At 36.7% G+C, this 23,309-nt stretch overlaps 2 protein-coding genes across 3 annotated transcripts in view; both read right to left on the reverse strand.

Moving 5' to 3' along the window:
• Positions 1-2,069: 2,069 nt before the first annotated feature.
• On the reverse strand, positions 2,070-9,113 carry LOC107687824 (5'-AMP-activated protein kinase subunit beta-1-like). Its single transcript, XM_016485299.1, has 8 exons — positions 8,966-9,113; positions 6,947-7,161; positions 6,705-6,874; positions 4,704-4,797; positions 4,511-4,625; positions 4,227-4,360; positions 2,924-2,992; positions 2,070-2,832 (listed from the first exon to the last, which is right to left on the reverse strand). Exons 2-8 carry the CDS (start codon positions 7,091-7,093, stop codon positions 2,755-2,757), a joined length of 807 nt encoding a protein of 268 aa, XP_016340785.1. The 5' UTR covers positions 7,094-7,161; positions 8,966-9,113; the 3' UTR covers positions 2,070-2,754.
• A 5,593-nt stretch (positions 9,114-14,706) lies between these two features.
• phf24 (PHD finger protein 24) overlaps positions 14,707-23,309 on the reverse strand; it is a 41,816-nt gene continuing 33,213 nt past the window's right edge. The window contains exons 4-9 of one of the 2 annotated variants that reach the window (XM_016485310.1): positions 21,923-22,001; positions 21,547-21,749; positions 20,692-20,858; positions 18,207-18,242; positions 17,189-17,278; positions 14,707-15,369 (exon numbers count right to left, since the gene is read on the reverse strand). In XM_016485310.1, the coding sequence (XP_016340796.1) occupies positions 15,273-15,369; positions 17,189-17,278; positions 18,207-18,242; positions 20,692-20,858; positions 21,547-21,749; positions 21,923-22,001 (672 nt within the window). In that variant the 3' untranslated portion in view covers positions 14,707-15,272. The remainder of the gene's footprint in view (positions 15,370-17,188; positions 17,279-18,206; positions 18,243-20,691; positions 20,859-21,546; positions 21,750-21,922; positions 22,002-23,309) is intronic. The other variant, XM_016485318.1, reaches the window with a different exon arrangement.

Below are 23,309 nucleotides of genomic sequence, written 5' to 3' on the forward strand. Positions count from 1 at the left end.
CTACTGGAAACTGTCTTTGGTGTATCTGGGACTGCCCTAGACTGGTTTAGGTCTTATTTTACGGATCACAGTCAGTTTGTTTTTATGGATGGTTACAGATCTGAGGTGGGTCCTGTTTCTACTGGTGTCCCACAGGGCTCACTTCTTGGTCTCTTGCTCTTTAGCATCTATATCTACCCTCTTGTTCAGCTATTAAGATCCCTTAACCTCAGCTATCACTTCTATGCTGATGACTCACAGATTTGTATACATTCTAAACCTGGTCAATTTGTGGATGTTTCTCATCTTTCCAACTGTATTTCTGAGATTAAGTTGTAGATGTCTACCAATTATCTGTCTAAGTAGCTCTAAAACTGAAGTAATGTTCCTTGGCTCTCCCCACCAACTGCATAATGCTGCTTCCATAGATCTGTCAGTTGATGGTGTTGCCCTAGAGCTGCAGCTATCACTTCTATGCTGATGACACACAGATGGATCTATATACATTCTAAACCTGGTCAATTTGTGGATGTTTCTCATCTTTCCAACTGTATTTCTGAGATTAAGTTGTAGATGTCTACCAATTATCTGTCTAAGTAGCTCTAAAACTGAAGTAATGTTCCTTGGCTCTCCCCACCAACTGCATAATGCTGCTTCCATAGATCTGTCAGTTGATGGTGTTGCCCTAGAGCTGCAAACTAAACTAAAAAATCTTGGTGTCATCTTTGATGCCACCCTGTCATTTGAGCCTTTTGTACAGAACACGGTTAAGACCTCCTTTTTTGATCTTAGAAATATTGCACGCATTCGGCCTATGTTGCCCTTTTCTGTTGCTGAAAGATTGATTAACTCTTTTTTTCACAAATTGATTACTGCAATGCTCTCCTTGTTGGAGTGTCTAAATCCTCTCTTAACAAACTGCAATACCAGCAGAATTCAGCAGCTAGAATTCTAACTGGGGCTAGGGTTGGTGATCATATAACCCCTATCTTGGAGACGTTACATTAGCTCCCTATTAGGTACCGTATCTGCATGATCTCGCTCCCCAGTATCTGGCCGATCTTTTAACACCTTACACACCAAATCGCAATTTACAATCTTCTCAACGGGGTCTCTTAGCTGTTCCTAAAACACGGCTTTGCTCTAGGGGTGACAGGGCCTTCTCGTTTTATGCTCCAAAACTGTGGAATTCTCTCCCAGCTGACATTAGGGATTCAAATTCTTTAGATATTTTTGAAACTTCTCTTAAAACATTTTTATTCAGGATTGCTTATATTTGATTAGTTTTCTATTGTTGTTCTTTGTTATCTATCGTTTATATTTACTGTGTATTGTCTTATATTGTTGTATTTGCCTTTGTGTAAAGCTTTTATATAAAGCTTGAGAAAGCAACTTTTAAAGGCGCTATATTAAATAAATGTATTTTATTATTAATTGTTAGCCTGCTTATTAGCCAGTTAGCTTTAGCCAGCAGTTTACGCAATAACAGATTAAGCCTAATCCTTCAAAGTCAAGATGATCCTGTGAGGTATTACTATAATTCTCAAAATCATCATGGACAGAGATAATATACGGCAGCCCTGAGGTATTTCCATACATCTCGACCAGTTAAAATGCATGAATTTTAGTATTATGAACCAATATCATGTATATATCAAGTACAACGAATTTTAATCAACTGATTTCAAGGTAATTTTTAGTGGATGCATGTAGTCAGTTCACCCAGGTGTAGTTTATCATCTTCTACTAACATTTGACAACCAGAAGTGCCCAAATACTTTAATCTTAGGTTTTAACACTTTTCAGACCCCTGCTTTTACATATGATTCAGATGAAACACATGCACTCAAAAGAGATCTTCTATCAGCTTTCATATGGTTTAAACAATGATAAATCCATGACAACTATTATATGCCAACACAACTAAATAATATTCAAGGGCGATATCATGGTCTACCTGCACATAATATCCTGATGATTTCAAAATATCAAGATGTTTTTCCAATATTTTTGAAGGTCCCGAAATTTTGAATATGCTGCTTACCGATAATGTCCAAGGAACAAAACTAAAAACAAAACTTAAATGGGGTGAATCATTTATTCAAAGTGATATTTAATTAAGAGATTAAGAGTTACATCAAGTAAAGACTTTTGCTATATTTATTTTGTTCTGTTCTAATAAAAATGCAGAAGATAAAAAATAAATAAATAAAAACAATGGATTAAAAATATTAACTTTTTTCATGGAATTGAAAAAGTTGATTAGTTTCTCGAGTGAAACAAAGTTTCTTAAACCCTTCAGTTTTTATATATTTGGCCCCAAACACAAACTGCTGGTAAATGGCCTTTTTCTGACCGATAAATGGCTGAAATGTCATTATGCTACCTAATAATATATCTATTATATATCTATAATGTATCTACACACACATTTAATAATTTAAACACTAAATTAAACAAACATGTCAAGCTCTATTTACACTAATTTTTCACATTCAACAACACATCTCTTCCTTCTATGTCCTATATTGGTTTAGATTCAGTCGATTTGAACAGTGTTTAAAAAGTGTACCAACCTCAAAAAGAGTAGATATGTGCTTAACTGTCCTGTAAATCTAAGCTATTTCTATGTTTCTGATTAGTTTATAGCCAATAAGGTGGGATTTACCTCTAAAGCGCATCTCTGTACATCCCGATTTACAGTAATACATACTATATAAAACAGCCAAGCTAGACAGAGGTCATGTACGTTGAGTGTTGAAATGGTCATGTTTCTCAGATTGGCTTGTACAGCACAGTTGTGACATATTTCTTCTTATACCGATGTGTGGCACTCAGAACCATTACGCCGTCCTGTCAGAAAGCCGGAGGAGATACAGTCATCAGAACAGACTTGAAATCAATAGCAGTTGATCTCACAGAGCTCTTTAAGTTGGTTTCTTACCTTAATGGACAGAGCGTACAGGTGATTAAGCATGACGTGATTGGGCTCAGGGAGCAAAGCTGGATCACACTGTTAGGAAACAAGAGCGTCTTTCCATTAACCTGAACTCATTTCGATTGACAGCATCTATTTTGGGCCTTACAATGTAATTATGCAAATGAAACGCTCTAAGTAATAATTGTAAAAATAAACTTAAAACAATTATTCTATTTAGATTAGGGCTCCCAATCTGGGTGTCTCTGCCCCCAAAGGGGTCATGCAGACAGATTTATTTTATAGATTTTAATTTATGCTTATATAAAATGGTAGTTTATTGCGGAGGGAAAAAAGTGTTTCCACTTTGTGGCAAACTAAACTTTGTGACTTTTTTTATATAAATTTTAAATAACGCAAATTTAAATCAATTCACTAATGAATCAGATGACTGTGATCAATTGGTAACCAGTCAACCTATTCACTTAAAAACAAACCACTCAAAAGAATAACTCTATAAATAGATATATATAATAACTCTATAGTTTTACTCTATAAAAGAGCAGCATTATTTAATAGAATACATTATATAATAACAGATTAGAATAATAGTAAATAATAGATTATATATTTTAGAGCAAAGCAGAACTATACAAGTTCATAATATTATAGATTCTAAAGTTGTATCGATTCTTAAGTAAAGTACAATTGTGTTTAACATACTTTTCTATCAATTTTCCAATGAAATACAACTATAAATATTTTTCCCCTAAATTCAATTTTATTGGAATTTCTTCAGTTCTTTGTTGTCTGTTTTGATTTTTCTAGATTCTGTATTATTAAATGCAAATTAATTAATACAACTTGACACTTTGATTTAATAATCTGCTGCACAAATGCACTTTTGCACATAAACTGGGTTAAAAAAACTTTTGATTATGAGATATTTCATAAAAGTTGCATTATTATTATTATTATTACTATTATTATTTTAAGAAGTACATTTTACTACATAGTAATACATTTCTCATCATTATTTTTTTCTAAGTTAAACCAAACTTTTATTTTGGTGGTTTGTAGTTGTAGAACTTATAGTGAGATTTGTTTTATTATCTATAAAACCTTACTTTTGATATATAAATTCTATGACATTCCACATTTTATAGTAAATTCCATTTTTATAACTTAATTCCACAATTCCATCTGCATTTTGCGCATTGGGGAACTGATATGGTACAGTATGGAATCAACTCATTTCATAAAATGATAAAATGACAATCAAACCTGTCATAATCACAGCCTGAATGCGATGTCTTTTGTAGATACTCACAGAGATGCCTGTGTCCTTATTGAGGATGACCTGTAGGAGATGAGGGGGTAGAATGGGTGGAGATTTGAACTTCTCCTCCTGTTTGGGTACATAAGCGTCCTGATGATACAGCCCAGGAGGAGAGCTGGACAGGTCTATAATCAATAAAAACAATGTGTCACAACAACCCATGACTGACTGGACAATCCACTTCTGCATAATCCTAAGTTATGTAGCAGATCATTTTCAGCTTCTTATAATTAAATGGCTGTAAAGAAGATTAGAAGATGGTTGGTTGCGTTAACCTGACATGTCAGAGCATTTCTGTGAATCCACCATGAGTGCATCGAACACCTCAAAGTCTGTCTTCTTCACCTGGATGAAGTTGTTGACTGTGCCGAGCTGGTTGGTCACCACAGGCTAAAGAGAAGAAAAGGTCAGTGTTGTGTTGGTTTCAAAGTACTAATGGAGGCTGATGATGATTGATGACTCTATTACCTCTGTTGGGTCATGTGTCCACTGTCCATCCACAAAAAACTTATACTGGTGCTCACCTTCAGGCAAATCCACAATTGCCACAAAGTTGTTTTGACTGTTGAAGAAACAGGTACACAACAGGTACATTTATGTTAAATGACCTGGATTTGAGGTTTATCTTAAAGATATCAGTAGAATAACTTTAGCAGAAGACTTATGTACCAGTGCTACATTAGAATTATTTATATACTATTATATTTTTATCAATATTTCAAATCAACTTTTATTTTATACTATGAGTTTTCATTTTAATTTCAGTAACATTTTTTTTTTTTTTCAAATTAACTTTCATTTTATACTATCAGTTTTCATTTTAATTTCAGTAACATTTTTATTATTTTTATTCATTTATTTTTATTACTATTTCGTTGGGCTGTCAATTTAACACATTAATTAGGTGCGATTAATTATGGAAATAATGATGCATTCAAATTATTAACATATTTAAAGTGACAAATAACAATAATGACTTCAAATTTTCTTTTGGGAGGTAATTTCTCAACCCAAACAGATGTGTGATTGATTAGTGATTAATATGTAAGGAATAATTGACAACGGGCCATTGAATAATTCCAAAATAATGCACACCCTATTGCTAAAATGTGCATTATTTTCTAATAATTCAACGGGCCAGAGTCAATTATTCCGCTTATACTATGGTTACCATGCCTCAAATATTGTTCAGATGTTGTATTTCAAGACATTCGTCAGGTTTTTGTACCTAAAACGCTCGTGTGTGGGATTAATTTCTAACGCATCTCATCCCACACCTCCATTGCTAATTCCAAAACATCACTTTAGACCTAGTAACGGAGGCTTGAGCCATTAAAGGGGTCATCGGATGCAAAATTCACTTTACAAGTTATTTGAACATAAATGTGTATCGGAAGTGTGTGTACACTTCCATCCTATAATGATAAAAATCCACCCAGTGTTTTTTTTTTTATCTCTATTTTAAAATCCCCTTTCTCAAATCAGGCTGTTCTGAGATTCCTGTCAGAATGACGTAGTTCTGCACAGGCCCCTCCCACGATAGTTGATTGACACTAGCGTCTTACCTTAGACCCGCCCTGAGTGAGCTGTCATCAGTCCGCCATTGTGTTGAAAAAATGGGAGCAGACTAATGCAGTTATTAATGAAGTTATGAGAGAGAGAGAGGGAGAGAGAGAGAGAGAGAGAGAGAGAGAGAGAGAGAGAGAGAGAGAGTGAGCGTGTGTGAATTACCTCTGTGAGTTCGGCAGCAGCATCTCTACTAACAGCGAAACTGCAAGTTCATCATCTTCATCTCAGCACCGTTATTAGTGAGAAATGTCATGTAGCTTTTAAGTTGCTGAAGTATTTTACTGATAAAATGATCAGAGCAGCGCTGACAACACGTTTCTGTGTGGGTGTATGTGTCCGTGTGTATGTTTCTAAGGGAGAGAGAGTGGGAGAAATAGAGTATGTGCTTTCCGTACATAATAAAACGTAATTTTGTAGCAAAAACATGGAAATAATTTGTCGTTTTTATCTTATTGTTTACTACATTTATTTGCTTGATCAGTGTCGCTGTTGGTTTTGGTTCTTTTGCTATTTTAGGCTGTAAGGACCTTTGAAATAACTGAAATCATATGGCGAAGTGATCTGGACATGTAACCTGACTGGAACTACTTTAGCTGTGCATTTCCCTGAAAATAACTGCACACCTTAGAACGTCCGTCAGCCAATCAGATTCAAGCATTCTACAGCGCTGTAGTATAAGATTAATTAGCTCATCTGCACATCAAGTAATTAATGAGATTTAAAAATGTAATTGCTTGACAGCCATGCTATTTAGGTTTATCTATTTTTATTTATTTATTTATTTATTTTATTTTTACTTCAATTTAATTTTTATTTTTTTTCTTCTAATTTTCATATTTTACTTCATTTCAATTAAGAAAAATGTTGTAATCGTTTCCGTTCATGTTAACTCTTACATACCTCCTTATCAAAGGAATCTTATTGTTCCAATTATTAAAAGAGCCAGAAATATAGACTTCCTTTCCAGCTCCTGTCCACCGAAATACAGTGGGTCGATCTAGAATTAGAACCTTTTCATTGGTCTCCAGGTCTGGTCTCCAATCGATGAATTCCTCTTTTTCTAATGGTGCCTAAAAGAAAAGACAGAACACATTATCATCCTATTCTTCATAAATGAACAGATAATGTGAACCAACACACACTTTGATGTCCACCCCATGAAAAATATCAGCATCCTCTGGGCTGTCCATCAGGATTTTAGGACGGTCTCCTTCCTTGGTTCCTCGACTATCCCTTCTGTGGGCCTTTTCCTGGCCCATGCCGGCCCTTTCACTGCTTGTGTTCCCCATAGTGCTCCTAACAAGCCTTTCCAGAGGTCACACGGGGTGGGCGGCCAGCTGGCTGGGCTTAAAATGATCTGTAACACAAAACAAAATGTGTGGATTACATGGATTTCCAAGCTGTGTTCACTTAACTGACTCTACAGTTGTGAAAGTTCAGCATGATTTTGAACTCACTCTTTATACAAGCTTTCTTTTGCAGTTAATTCAACTTAAAGTACAGACTCCAATGAGTCTGACCCCATTAAATGGTTTGACGAGATGAAATTTTCTTTTGCCTTTTAAAACAGGACAATTTAGGTAATGCCACAGCAAAACCATGATTTGATATTTGCTAACACTGTTGCCAAATACTTTCAATGGAAAGTAGCTAAAGCATGTTGCTAGATGAGTCTCGGAAACTAGATAAGGTTTGTCCAAGAAGTCAATAGATTTGTCGCTCTGCTATTTTGTTAAACATCACTAAAGGGGTCTGAAAAGTTGCTAAATCTAGCAAGAAGTTGCTAAGTTGGCAGCACTGCTTGCTAACGTTAGTCAGTTGCAGATTGTAAATTTGAAACAGGAACATTCCCATTCTATTGGATAGTTTTATTTAACAACTATTTTGTATATGCTTATGAATTCAAGCAATTATAAACATCAAATTTGCAGTAAGTCATTAATAGTTCAGGCCCATTTTGCAAGAAGAAAGAATGAATTTGTGGTTGGGTCTTAAGGTGTGCAAGGACTTTTCGGATTTTAACACTTAATAAAAGAAAGATTTTTTTTTTTTTAATCTAAGTTGATTTAAATTAACAGTTAGAATCGCTGGCCGTCAGGTTATTGTAATATTTGCATACTTAATAGTCTCTCAACCCTTGTAGTTCGTAGTCCAAACTGATACGAAGGGTTTTAGGTCATTTATCTTCAAGCACTGACATTTCTTTCAAACTATGTAAATCTAATTTACGCTTAAGTTACTCAATAAAACAAGATTTTGAAAGCGTTGACAGCTCCATTAATTTAACTGCGTGTTTCATTGCTAGAGACCTCATAACCTCAAGGCACAGTTTCCACAGCTGTCTTTTTAGTGTTGTCAAAAGACCCGGTATTTCGGTACCAAATCGGTACTAAAAAAATTAAAACGTTACGGTACCAGGTTTTCTTAAGTACCGGTTCTTGATGCGCCATCAGAAAAATATCCTCTTCCAGTGTTGCCAAGTCCGCAGTTTTCCCGCGGAATTGGGCTGCTTTAACACTGTTGCCGCGGGTTGTTTTTCATGTCCGCGGGTTGAAAAACGACCCCATTAACGTGATATTTAGCCCCTGGAATGCGATTTTTACCAGAGGAACCCCGCCAAAACATGCGTATTTTATCGATTTTTAACGGGGACCCCTCGAAACGCGATTGGGCGGGTTTTGTTGTGAAAACCTGGCAACCTCTTCGTAAAAGCAGTGGCGACCTCAAGAGGAGGAACGCATCACGGTACCGAATACTGAAATTTTGGTACCGTGACAACACTAGTCTTTTTCCACATGGTTTTAGAAAACCTTACTTACAAGGTCACTTGATCTCAAAGGACGTCTGACAGCCCGAACAGCTTCAAGTATCGTTCTGATATTTAATGCAAACCGATCTATTTGTTTTTAATGGCAGCAGACGTCATCTCAGTTTTAATACACATCTTCACAGTAATGTGAAAAAGTTGCAATCGCTTTGTGCACCGATGCGAGCGCCGTTATTAATATTATAAACAACCTCATGCTATCGCACACTGTAGCAGTGCCAACGTTATATAGTTAGCCGCATCGGGCGTTCTTATCGACTGCAAGTGTCACCATTTTTTTCATGTTTGAAATAATCTAATTTCGGTTGCACAGTTTTAATGTGACAAGACTTACATGGCCTTTTGCGCAGTACCGTGTGAATTCGCGACCGCTACTTGTCCTGGATCACAGTTATTTCGTCATTGGGGTTTTTTTTTTTCATTTACATTGCTTATCGTCACAAACTCAACATCCTCGCATCCACTCCGCCCCCCGGGGACTGCATCTCCACTGGGCATGCGCCAGCAGCGGCGGGCTGTCTGCGCATGCGTATGTCTTACAACAAACAAACGCTAGGGGGACACCGCTACTTATCTATTTTGGAAGCTAAATCTTTATAAAACGAAGGCAGGTAGTAATAGAACACCCTATATGGTGAATTCGTAAGTGTGCAGCAGTTAACACATTTTTTTCTTCCAAGTATGGTCATTTTGTTTGCTTTCACCGCGTTTGACACCAAATGTGCCGATGGAAATATGTGCAGTGTCTATTAACCGCCACTGGATGGAGACATTAAGCCGTCGCTCCTCCACTTTTCCAAACGAAAGCGTAGAAGAGATGGTGGTCTCAGGAATTAAATGTACCCCCACGCTCTATTTAAATTGATTTGTCATTTTATTTGAGATCTCTTTGTTGTGTTTGTACATTTATTAACAATCATTTTAAGTGGAGCGTGCAGGTAGTGTGCACGTACCTGAGTTTTTCGCTGTTAATGCTTTTCCTCAGTCACAGTGTGTCATCAGATTCATTGTGTGTCATGCAAAGTGCAATTACTCCCACGCTGATTTCCCCTCTGTCAGCGCCAGTGTTGCAGACCATTCACCTCACACACTCGATCCTTCTCCTCTTTCTCACCCGCCCGCTTAAACATTCAGCGATAAAAATGTGTTTTGAGTGCATTAAAGGAACACCGCAGTGCAAAAACAAGAGTGTATAAGATATTTTGCTTTGCAACGGTTTTGCTGTGCTCGTCTGAGTTGAGTGGCGCCTTAAAATCTGACAAGGCAACATTTGAATATCAGAATCTGCATTTGTGATCCCCGTCAAGTTCATCCTATTAGACAGCACACAGTTTTGCTCATATCATACACAAGACTGGGGGAAAGGGGGGGGGGGCTGGTAGATATGTGTGATCAAACCCACAAAGTCAGGAAATCTAGCATTTTTAGGTATAAAATGTTGCAGTTCAACCAGAGTTCCATTTCATATTCATATTCATCTTCAATGACAATACCCATAAGCACAACAACTTTATTTATTAATGTTGCCAAATAGCAAAAACAGATTGTTGCTATTGAAATTGCAGACTCACTGTCTAAGTCTGACTTCCTTTTAGACATGGACTACTGAATCTGCAGTAGCCTACTACTTATATTATTTATGATGTTAACCTAGGTTTTCCCTAAGAATATACCAATTGCTTCTCTTTGTTTTTGTCATACAATAGCAAAACAGATTTTAATGAACTTGACTGATGCAATGGTTTTGGATGGCAAATGGTTTAATTAAACTCTTAAGGTAAAATATAAAGGTAAAAATAATATGAAAGGGGTGTCGAATACTTCTGTCTAAAGAAGGGAATTAAAGACAGAACCCCGTGGCACTGAATTCAGGACCAGCATGTGAAGGTGAGGAGTATATCTGAGGTTACTGCATTACTGTGTTTTGTCTAGACAAAAGGAGGTCACGAGAGTGCATTATTGCTGAAATGCTAAAATAATTGGTTGAATATTTCATGAAATGTGGGTTTAAAAATAGAGACAAAGATGTGAGGCTATAGCCTAGACCACAAAGTATCTTGTGAAACTAAATTAGTGTTCAAACTATATGTATGTATATGTATATGTATGAGAACTGTGGGCCAAATAAGCTCTGACATAAAATAATGCAAAATATCTTAATCTTTTGGCCTTAAATTAACCTTAGCTTCATTAATTCGGTCTATAGTTTACTATAGACCAAATTTGGTCTTCATTCATTTGGTCTATAGTTTACAAGTATTTTGTGTATGACACATGTATATATATATATGTATACTGTTTTTTCTTTTTGCAATTCAGTAATGAGAAATATGGGCAAAATAAGCTTAATTGTCACGTAAACAATACAAAATATTGAAACTGACATAAATTAAGCCTAACGTTCTTAAACATTATATACAAAATATATGTTTTTCTGTTGATTTGTAACTCAGATGTGTTTTTTAGACTACTTTAAATGAACCCTTTTGGTCTTTTGTACCTGATGTTATGTTGAAAGTTCATGCTTTATTTATATCTTCACAAGAATCCTTCGAAAATAAGCATGACAAGTGTACAGCTGCTTACATTTTTCTTCTCTTTACTAGGATTTACACTAACAACAAATTGGCTTCCGCTCTTGAATCTAATTCACCCACTGACATTCCAAGCTGGCCTATGAGAGCATCAGATGAGTGCAACCTCACAGAGTGATGAGGCTCGGCATCCTGCCAGACTCTCCTCCTTCTCATCGTCTGAGCAGCCGTTGAGTGATGCCATCTACCACGCTGATTCGTCTTCACCTCAATGGATCACCGCTCATGACACAACCTCCCTCAGAATCACAGGAAGGTGCTGTCAGGTGCCAGATTCCAGACTAAAGTCAGCATGAGTATGAGTTTACAATACTTAATGTGAAACATCTAAATATCCAGACACAACAGTGCTCCATTCGACCTGAGTCCGCGCTCCGGCTCGTCTGAATGACTATAATTTCTAGTCACGCACTAGTTTGACCTTACGACCTTAAAGAGATAGTTCACCCAAAAATGAAAATCCTGTCATTTACTCACCCTCAAGTTGTTTCAACCCTGTATACGTTTATTTCTTCTGTTGAACACAAAAGATATTTTGAAAAAGAAAAAGAAAAAGAAAAATTGGTGGTCCCCATTGACTTCCATAGTATTTTTTTTTTTCCATACCATGGAAGTCAATGGGGACCATCAACTGTTTGGTTACCCATATTCTTCAAAATATCTTCTTTTGCGTTCAACAGAGAAAAAAAAAGAAACTCATACAGGTTTGGAATAACCTGAGGGTGAGTAAATGATAACAGAATTTTCATTTTTGGGTGAACTATCCCTTTAAGGCTCGGTACAGGGTAATGCAAATAAAAACTTTAAGGCACGGTAAGCTCAAAGTGTTCCAAATGGCAGTCTGATATTTCCAAGAGAATGTCAGATGCGGGACAGGTCCCATGGGAGTGGCGCTGTGCATTAACAGATGTGTAAAAAGCTCCCTGCCAGGGGACATGTCTGTCACACCTGCTACTGCAACTTCTCTTTCTGCTCTGAGCTGAACTTTTATTAGGGCCATCATCATCTCCAGCTGTTCCATTCCAACAAATTCTCTGCACATCATGAGGGATGGCATCGCATCACACATCACAGTTTTTAATGACATTTCACATGATCGAAATTGTGAATGTGTTTTGAGTTCCCTGTAGTAAAGAGCATACATATGGAAGTGAAATTAGCTAAGTAATTTGTGTCCCAATCGTTCAGTCGAGGGTGTGAGACTGTTTAGGGTGCTACAGTGGTTCCATAAACATTCTGTAATAGATAGACTGCCACAGAGACAGAGAGAAAGCTATTGTAGACAGAGACAGACAGACAGACAGACAGATAGATAGATAGATAGATAGATAGATAGATGAGATTGTGTTCTCAGTAAATGACTCAGATCCCTCACAACTCGAGTGTAATTTTTGAAGTTAACATCATGCATTTATTTCCAGCACTACCAGCAAACTCAGAGTATTGCACAGTCCCATCAAATAATTGCCTTGAGCAATCCAACACAAACTTACTATAGCCTAAGCAAATACAGTTGATATGACCATATAAACAAGAGCGGATATGTTTTATACCCCTCATACAGTTTGATAAATGAGTGTAAAACCAGGTGCCATTTTACAGGAGTGTGCATCATTTACGCCTATGAATAAAAAAAGTTTTAGATATTAGAAAGTGTTTTCAACAAATTCAACATGAATATACAAGGAAGGAAGGAAGATCTCTGAGTCCGTTTTTTGTTTTTTTTAAGCAGTAAGTTCTAAACCTGATTATCAACATTTTGAGGGCTCTTGCCTTTAAATGAGCATTTCAATGAGTGTTTTGTAATATTGCATGTTTGCATCAGCTGTTTTAGCGAAACACTGAGTAATGTCACTTCTACAGGTGTTACATTTTTACAGACCCAGTAAAATATAACTCTGAAACTAGTGAGTTAAAAGAAACATCAAATCAAAAATAAAACAACAAGTCATGACACAGGGTGTGCAAGGAAGGATTATGGACCCAAGAGGTTCTGCTTTGTTATCTTTTCCACAGGGATTAAAAATATGTATATAAATGAGATCTTATATATTGTAATTGTGTCTTTACATTCCACAATTGCTACTTAAAAGTGAGACTTAATATCAGCCTAGTGAGCTGCTTTGTTTTAAGACAGAACCCTGATGTGAAACCTTAAAAGTGACCAGTCTGAATTGATTTTCATAGAAACTATGATTACTGAATGAAGCACACAGGATATACATGACTCACAATTGATTTCAACAGAGTCTGGCATTAGCAGGATGCTAAGCTAACAACAGGATACTCTAACAGGTATAAAAATATATATATAACAAATATTTGGGTAAAACAGATCAGAGATCTTTAATTATAATTCTTTTATTGTTTTTCATATTATATCACCACTGAAATAATCATACTTATTAGTCAAATGAGGTATCTTAGAAAGAAGCATAATTATACATAATCTTGACTCAAAATTGATTTCAACACAGAACACAAAAATATTGAGTAAGCAATTAATTTTAATTAGATATTAGATTCGATTATTTTTATTTGTATATTATTTTAGTATTGTAAGTCAACGGTAATGGTAAGATAGTCAATGGAATATCTTAAAAAGTATGACTTGTATGACTATTTTGACTTGACACAATTAATTTAAGTACTTTGGAATTAGCCTGTTCCTAAGCTAAAAATGCAATACTCTAATAACCATACACACAAGCAAGTATTGGGTAAAATAATCAATTTTAATGAAATCTTTTTTTTTTTTTTTTGTAAGTTTTGTGTTTTTAGTTCTGAATCATAACTATTAAAAGTGACAATGTTCTTAGAAAGTATCATAATTATAATAAGACCTAACTCAATTAATTTCAGCGTTTGTAATTAACATGTTGCTAAGCTAACAAATCAATACTCTAAAATCATAAAAATATACAAATGTTGGGTAAAATCATCCTTTTTTTACATTTAATTCAAATATGTTTTATAAAATGTTCACTGTTGATTTGCTAATTTATGCTGCCTGTACATTTTAGAACAGATTTTGTGTCGGTAACATGCCTATGGTGCCATAAAATACTGCCTAAGTTGGCATCTCACTAGGTTTTAGAAATGAAGATCATATTTCACAATCCAATCATGTCCTCATAGATAAAATTAAATTCCACCCTACTTTTTTCTAAGTGCATGTCATGTTTCACTCAGAAATACAGTATGAAAACTTCTCATAATTCTGACTTGCAAATGCAATTTGTCAAGTGCCTGAAAATTAAATTTTATGCCCATTTACTTACTTCAGTATCTTAATTACAGGTAGCATTTGTCTGTCAGTAACAATTTTACATTTCCTTAGTTTTCACATGTCTTATAGCTATAGGCCCCTGGCAGTCTGGAAGCTCCTTGTCCCGGTCCATAATCCATCCCTGAAGATGTGGGAATAAATACACATACAATATTTCGTATAATATATATATATGTATATATACTGTATATAGTATATACTGTATATATATATATATATATATATATATAGTATCTCACTTCGATTCCTGTGTGGCACCGTTGTTGCCCACTATATTATATTCATATTTTGTGGTGACTGAAATTAGATCAGCAATGATTCAACCACTGCTCTCATATCGATCCATCAATCTCAACTCATCTGGCTAGAGCCGCAACTCAAAAACGATACAACACGTTAACATCAAAAACACTACACAAACACTGTGGTGCTGTAAATTTGCTAATGTGTGACAGTGTTTCTCAAAGCAGGTTCTCTAATCGAAACAGAGTCACAACGATCGAAATCATACAAGCTCGTAAAAGCTCAAGAAGTGGTGACAGATGTGCTATTGTTCAGTAGCGTTGAATTTGTCAGTGTGACGCTAGATTGTGTCGTTAGAGGAAGAATCTGTCGATGGCTTGTACAGTCTTAGCGTGTGGTGGCGTACTCGTTTGCGTTTGACTCTTGTGTGACTCTCGGTTTAGTCCTCAGCACTGCTCTCTTGTGAATCCGGACCCAGAAAGCCCTTCTGGAAGTCTCAGGCTATGTGGCCGTGGTTAGAGTGGCAAACAGATGTGCATGGCTGAGCTGTTGGGCCTGGCGGCCAGGATGTAGATAGCACTCTCCCTCAGGAAGTTGTCCCAGGTAACCGGTCTGGAAAACGTAATGATAAAATAGAGTTAACTCAGACAGTTAAAACCACTATTAAACCACAAATTAAAATTAACAAATTAAAAGCCAAATCTTGACATCTGTTATAAATATTGACCTATAGCTGCATTCATGCCATGTCGTGATTACTGTAATTTCGAGATGACAATACGTGAAGTTCTGACTTGTACCAAAGTCCCTTTAAGGCAAGTTATTTCACTCGGCGGCCATCTTTGAAATACCTTGAATGGGGAAACGTCATACTCTCCAAAACTGTTCACCAAACTTACGATTAAATCTCATATTTGAAATCACCAATGAAATCTGACAACAACTGTCTCATAAATGTTGTTTCTTTTGGTCAAATAGCGTTAAAAAAGCTTATTTTTCAGACTAGACCAGCCAGTGCGCATGCACAGTAATGAGCTCACGTCTCAGAACGCTGACTCTTTCTATAGCAACCGGGACTTCTAACAGCAGCTGCAGTGATGTGCTGACTTTACCGATTAGCGATTGGCTCTTTTATTCAGAAGGCAGGGCTTCGTTCGATAGAGCGGCCATATTGAGCGTTGCATGAGTGACACGTCTTGGGTATTCTATAGACTTTGCTTATACCACCTCACCACCGCAGATTCATTTAGGTGCTACTTAGAATGCTGCAAAGAAAGTCACATGCTGTTATCTCGAAATTACGGTAATTATTACATGGCATAAACGCAGCCTATTTCAAATCTTCTATTTTTGTCAAAAATTCTAGAAAACTTTGTCCACCCAAATTGGCCAGTTTGAGAGTTCCAGTCTGAGGCAGCACTATCAGAGTTATACAAGACAGTGATTGCAACGCTGTTACTGGGTGGTTGCTAAGCAGCTGCTGGGATATTTTGTATGGTTGGTAGGGTGTTTCTAGGTGGTGAATAGGATGTCCTAGGTTGCTGTAAGGGCATTGCTAGTTGATTACAGTTGCTGTTGATTCACAGGGCATTGTTAGGAGGTTGCTTGGGTGGTAGAGGTGGTTTCTATGCAGTTGCTAGGGTGTTTCTACTAGGTGGTGCCTAGGGTGTTGTAGCGGTGGCATTGCTAGGTGGTTGCTAGGACATTCTGGGTGGTTTATATGCTGATGCTAGGCAGTTGCTAAGCAGTTTCTAGGATGTTTTTGATGGTTTCTAGGATGTTACTACGAAGTGCCTAAGGTGTTCCAAGTCGTTGCTAGGGTATCGCTAGGTGTTTACTAGAGAGTTGATTGACAGGGCATTGCAGGGTGGTTTCTAGGGTGTTCTGGGTGATTGTTAGTTTGTTCTGGGTGGGTGGCTGCTAAGCTGTTGCTAGGTGGTTGCTAAGAAGTTATTAGGGTGTTTTGGATGGTTGCTAGTGTGTTTCTAGGTGGTGCCTAGGGCAATGCTAGATAGTTACTTCCTTTTTCTGGTTGATTGATTGGTGTTTGCTATGGTGTTCTGGATGATTTCTATGCTGTTATTGCTAGGTGGTAGCTAAGTAGATAATATGGGGTTCTGGATGGTTTCTATGCTGTTACTAGGTGGTAGCTAAGCAGTTGATATGGTTCTGGATGGTTGTTAGGGTATTTCTAGGTGGTTCCTAAATTGGTGGTTGCTATGGTTTTCTGAGTGGTTGGTAAGGTGTTTCTAGGCAGTGCCTATGATGTGCCTATATAGCTCAGATCCCTCCTTTATTGTAAGCCTATGTGATTTTTTTCCACCATCTGAAAATCATAATAATGGGAGTTGATCATAATGTAAGCATTCTAGTATGGCTGTGCCACACACTTGTAGTTTGTAAGCGAACACACACACACACACACACCAACCTGCTGTCATTCTCCATGGCTTTATCTCTGCTTCTCTCACTGCTGGAACTGGCAGGACTGCTCTCGGATATTGGACCAACATGGCTGATACTACAGATAAAGAAAGCAAGTGGAAACACATGCTGTTTCATTCAGTCTCTTCCACACAGATACACAGACACTACCGTACAGCTCACAGCAGGTGACACTTCTACAGTCTCTGGGTTTTCAAACTCTAATTTGTTGTTCTCATGACACCTCAGAGCCCTGAGAGATGATACCCAACCACTGGCAAGACAAAACTATTTCACTCATGAGCAGAAACATGCATTCAGGACTTTAACTGGAATTCAAAATGCATTCTCAATTCAATTCTGAATGGCCCACAGCCCATGTATATACACTCTCCATCTCACAAAGTCCAGACATCGCATGCCATTCAGTACACTGAAATGATCTGACAAACTTCATTGACTGAAATAAACTGATTTGAAACAAGAAATTCCTGTACTTAGGTTCAATGACATGTGCAGCAAAACTGAGTGCAACCATGACCAGAGTGTTGAACAGCGACTCAAACATCTCGTCCAGAACTGGGACCACTCAGAGTCGAGACTGTCTGCTTTGATCTCAAGCCCTCAGTTGATTTTAATGAGCTTAGTCATGCCATAAATGTGCCAAACATACACACAAACACCCACAACTCCATGCACCCGTGCACTCAGGCACTCATTTAACCTGCTGTGCCCCTTAAAACTGAAAATATCCTTAAGTGCTTCTCTGAGGGGAACAAAAGCCCCTCTTTTTGATCTTGATAATAGGAGGGCAAGATCTCATTTAATACAGCCACAGAGAACGGCCATTACAGTCAAAAACTACCCAATTTAGCTTTGAAATTTTTAGCCACTGATTCCTTGGCCTCCATTATGGAATATTTAGTAATTGAGGTGATAATGATTATAATGAGTATAATGACGATGATGGCCGGGAACGGTGTAAGATGTTTCCAGGGAAGGCCCATGCAGATCGAATGACTTACCCCATACTGAACAAAGGGGAACACAATCCCATGAGTCTGCAGGGCAAATGGACATTTAGCAGTGGTGAAAAGGATGGGATGATTGGTGGAAAAAAAACAATAGCATGGAGGATGATGTCAAAAAAGACTGTCCAAATATTGAATTTGCAATTATGTTAAGTCGATCAAAATATGTTGTATAAAAATATATACTGTATACCAGGGCCATGCACAGGGGGGTGGCCCTGTGGCTAGAGCCAATGCCCCTCTGCCCTCATTGGCTGAGGTGCCCCTCTTGAACCCCCCCCCCCCCCCACCCCCCACTGAACATGACTGCCCCCCAAATGTCTGTGCACGGACCTGCTGTATACATTTCCATTTAAAAATTTGGGGTAAGATTTTTTTTTTTCAATCAATTATTTTGAAATTATTTTGAAAGATCACTGCATTGAATTGATCAAAAGTGACAATAAAAACAAAATGTTAACAAAAGATTTCTATTTCAAATAAATGCTGTTCTTTTAAACTTTCTATTCATCAAAGTATCCAGAATAAAACTGTACCATGGTTTCCACAGAAATATTAAGCAGTACAACTGTTTTCAACATTGATAATAATCAGAAATTTTTCTTGAGCAGCACAAAACGAAAGTAAAAGCGGCAGCCCCTCACGGACGACTGCCGCAAAAAACAACAACAACATAAAATCCAGGCCTGGTATTCTCTCGTCTTTCACTGTCGTCGCTCCTCCTTTTATCCTTCCAGAGCTCCTCCGTGGGACTTGAGACCGGTGATTGGTGCAGGTGGCGCTCATTATCCTGCCCCACTCGTCACAATTATGTAAACACAGACTTTTATTTTGGATACGATTAATCGCGATGAATTGATTTGACAGCACTAATTATAAATGAAAGATTTCATTTAACTTCCCCATTTAACCTGACTGCTATCTAGGAGGAAGATTTGAGATATTACAGAAGTCACATTTGTGATAAATAATCAGAAATTTTTCTTGAGCAGCAAAGCAGCATATTATAATGATTTTTGAAGGATTTTCAAGTAATGATGCTGAAAATTCAGTTTTGCATCACATGAATAAATTACATTTTAAAATATATTTGAAAGTAATACAGTTACAGTAATAATATTTCAGAATATGACTGTTTTTATTATATTTTTGCGAAAACATTTTTGACATCTTGATGAGCATGAGCGATTTATTTCTAAAACTTTTCAATTTACCAGTATATTTCTTTATAGCTCATGAATTTAAAAGAAACATAAATGAGAATTCCATAAGTGTCAACTTTATCTCAGATGTTTCTACTAAAATTCATGAGGAGAAATATAAATAGACACAAATGAGACAATTGTTGACATACTGTACAAGTATACAGTATATAGTATATACAGATTATATTTCTGATTATATCATTATTAATAATTTACTTAATAATTTACTTAACTTTACTCATAATTTACTTAAATATAAATATATATATATATATATATATAAATTATTATAAAAAATGCTGTCAAATCAATTAATACCAATTAATCACATTCAAAATAAAAGTCTGTGTTTACATAATATATGTGTTTGTGTGTCGTCGCTCCTCCTTTTATCCTTCCAGAGCTCCTCCGTGGGACTTGAGACCGGTGATTGGTGCAGGTGGCGCTCATTATCCTGCCCCACTCGTCACAATTATGTAAACACAGACTTTTATTTTGGATACGATTAATCGCGATGAATTGATTTGACAGCACTAATTATAAATGAAAGATTTCATTTAACTTCCCCATTTAACCTGACTGCTATCTAGGAGGAAGATTTGAGATATTACAGAAGTCACATTTGTGATATTTCTTTCTGGGTGATGGTACTTGAGGAATGAAGGATTCAGAAGGACAGTAGGAAGTACCTGTCTCCATTTTACCCCACAAATCACTGCAAAAATGCATCATTTTGACTTTTGGGCTCTCAGAGTGAGGTCTGAATTATGATATGACTGGCATAGAGTGTTCTGTCAAAGTCAGTCCTTGTCCCTGATTTTAGCCTGACATTGAGAAACTTTCCTTTTCCCTTCCACAGATGACCTCCCCCACCAGTTGTATCATCTAATTTACGTTATGCATTAATCCCAGAGTCAGAACTGTCAGCAAATGCACTGCTTAAATTATTCATACTTCCTCGGCAGAGTTCTTGAATGCAAAGTTAGCCCATAATTCATGAGAAGAGATGCATGCTAATAAAGTGATGGCGGTTAGCATTGGCTAGCAGCTCGTAGAGGCATTGGCAGCTTGACATGGCTATAAAAACTGCCAAGCTTGATCTGATTTGTTGCTCCCAGAGGCCAGGCAAATTGGACGAGTCCCTGAAATGATTTTCAAGTGTTTGAAGTGTCTGAAGTTTATTGCTGATTATGCAAGTGGCTGTGATTGAGAATCATTCAGAAATGTCCTGCTAACTATAATTAGCCTCAATGACTCTCGTATATTCAGCTCACCTGACACTGCAGGACTGTGATTCTTTGTTAATCTTGTGGAACCAGGAGGTTTGGGCTTTTCTGGCTTCTCCGGCAGTAATGATCCCATCTTTGTCCTGGTCTAAACTCTGAAATACGGCCCGTGCTCGATCCCTCTCCTTCGCTGTTATGATTTTCACCAGCGAATTCTGAATTGAGGAAAAACAGAATAATTTTCACAGTGCTTTTGGTTGAATGGCTGATTGTTCATTATAGTTTATCATTTTGAAAAAAATATATAATAATTTTCACCATATTTTTGGTTGAATGGCTGATTGTTCTTTATAATTTAGAATTTTGGAAAAAAGAAAAAAAATTAATTTTCACAATGCTTTTGGTTGAATTGTTGATTGTTTATTATAATTTAGTATTTGGAGGGGGAACTAATCATTTCCACAATGCTTTAAGCTGAATGGTTGATTGTTCATTATAATTTAGCATTTTGAAAGTGTTTCTGTATTTCTGGCAAACATAAACAGCCAATTAGCCAGTTAGGATAATGAGCTAGATTATTCGATGGAAGGATTGTGTACTCATATCATTCATAAATGTGAATGTTAATAAATGGTTAAACATAAAGAAACAAAGAAATTACTTTTATTTCACAAAAACACTACAATTGATCAAAAGTGACAGTACAGACATTTTATGTTACAAAAGATTTCAATCTCCTCAGATGGGGATGAGAACAATCTTGTAATCGTTGCGCAATTAGTTTGAGTCTTATGTGTACTTTTTCCTCAGTGACTGTCATAAAACATAAAATGCCTTAATATCTGGTCATTGCACCTTTTCCAATAATGCAAACATGCTAAATTTGTCCATGTCCCACATTACCTCGGTCCGGAATTTCTGCAGCACTGAAAGTGACTCATGGTAGAGGAAGTCAGACCACTCAATCTGACCCTTCTTGTCTGGATCCAGAGCTGCAAACTGGGCCAGAACCTCCTCTTCCTCCTCATCGGTCAAGTCTCTTTCGAAGAGCTGCTTGGTCACAAAGTGCCTGTACTGCAGGAGTTCATCTGACACCAGGCACGATTCTGTGAGAGGGGAGTTACTGCATCATCAATCAATGGAAACAGATCCGGCTTAATTACAGTACTGAAGTGATAAATTAGTAAACCTTTAATTAGCTTCCTTAATTTACTGCACAAAGGCACATATTTAAACCAGAATCTAGAAGAGGCTGTTAAAACGGGACTGAGAGAAACACCTGGGATGATCTTGCACTGTTTGAAGGTTTCAATGAGGCTGTACATCTCTTCTTCAGTAAGCAGCAGGTTCACATTATCCTGAGGGAGGAAGAGGAAGAGTCTTTCAGTTCTGGTAGAGCAGACACTTCACTTTAAAGAGAATATTCGATTACATTGCTTCCTTGCTTGTGGACTAACCGTTGAAACAACTGTATCAACAGGAAATCCATTTTCAATACTAATCCAGTAAGATGCATTTTGCATTTGCTACTCAAATGTAAGATATTTAGAAATGAGTTTAGCATGAACAGGATGATGATACATAATCCACTGTATTTTTAAGAGGAATAAAGGGAATCATTTTCTAATTTAATGATCACACAAAATTGAAAATCATGAAAAGGTAAGTTGACCTAGGGGCAAGAAGCTGTCTGCCTATCCCAGCTGCCATCTGTGCCATTTTATTTACTTATTTATTGTCTGTCATCAATGTAAAAACTAAATCAAATATTTAGTATTTTAATGGATTCTAATATTTATGCATTCTAGCACATTTTAGCTAATTAATGAAGGATAGATTAAAGAGTTAAAGAGAAACACTTTTATAACACTTTTGATATATACATGCCTGATTATTGAATGATTGAGATGATTGAAATTATTATTATTATTATTTTTACAATAATCCCCAGAGATAAATATTCAACATAAAATAAAATCACAGATCACTATTATCCAGTGTCAAAACATATATCATTTAAACTAAAAACTGTTCAGATGGAATAAATCACAGAAATGTTGATGTTTGATTAAAGTAGAGTTGTCAACCGATTAAAGTTTTTAATCCTTTTTCAAACTCACAATATTTACTGATTAATAATCCCAGTCACATACAGAGAAAAGCCCCCAATCATCATTAAAAAAACATGTGGCAGATTAATAAATCATGGAATGGATATTACAAAAAGTTGTTTATTTGTTTATCATTATTCTAAATGAACACATTAAGCTGACAACTCTAGTAAAAATATGTAAGAAAAAAAGGCTTAATGAGAAAAACATCCTGCATAAAGCCTCAGGGCCCTTCAGACTGAGCCTTAAAAACACTGTTACATTAATTATCTCCAGCAGCAGGTGTTTCAATCTCTCTCTCCCCCCTTTATCTTTCTAAAAAGGCTAACAATCTCTGAACCAAAGGTAATGAACGACCTGACTAACACAGCTTTTAAGGAAACCTAATGAGTTTGAGGTGTAAGAGGTGCAGGAAGAAGCTCTCACGGATCAAATGACAGCTTGTCCTTTCATATCAAATTCAGAGCGAGATTTCTTTCCTGGCTCAAGCTCTGCCTTCAGAGCCTAGTAGCTGTATTTTCAATCAGCTTTCCTCAGCCTGATGAGAACTCATCT

The sequence above is a fragment of the Sinocyclocheilus anshuiensis genome, unplaced genomic scaffold (genome assembly GCF_001515605.1).
Source record: "Sinocyclocheilus anshuiensis isolate Anshui unplaced genomic scaffold, SAMN03320099.WGS_v1.1 scaffold205, whole genome shotgun sequence".
Lineage (NCBI taxonomy): Eukaryota > Metazoa > Chordata > Actinopteri > Cypriniformes > Cyprinidae > Sinocyclocheilus > Sinocyclocheilus anshuiensis.

What these genes read in the sequence shown, in the direction of transcription:
- LOC107687824 (XM_016485299.1), bottom strand. Translation starts at nt 7,093, where the DNA reads ATGGGGAACACAAGCAGTGAAAGGGCCGGCATGGGCCAGGAAAAGGCC. An exon ending in TTCATGGGGTGGACATCAAA is followed by an intron (nt 6,875 to 6,946) that starts GTGTGTGTTGGT and finishes CTTTTCTTTTAG; the next exon opens with GCACCATTAGAAAAAGAGGA. An exon ending in TGTACGCTCTGTCCATTAAG is followed by an intron (nt 2,833 to 2,923) that starts GTAAGAAACCAA and finishes GCTTTCTGACAG; the next exon opens with GACGGCGTAATGGTTCTGAG.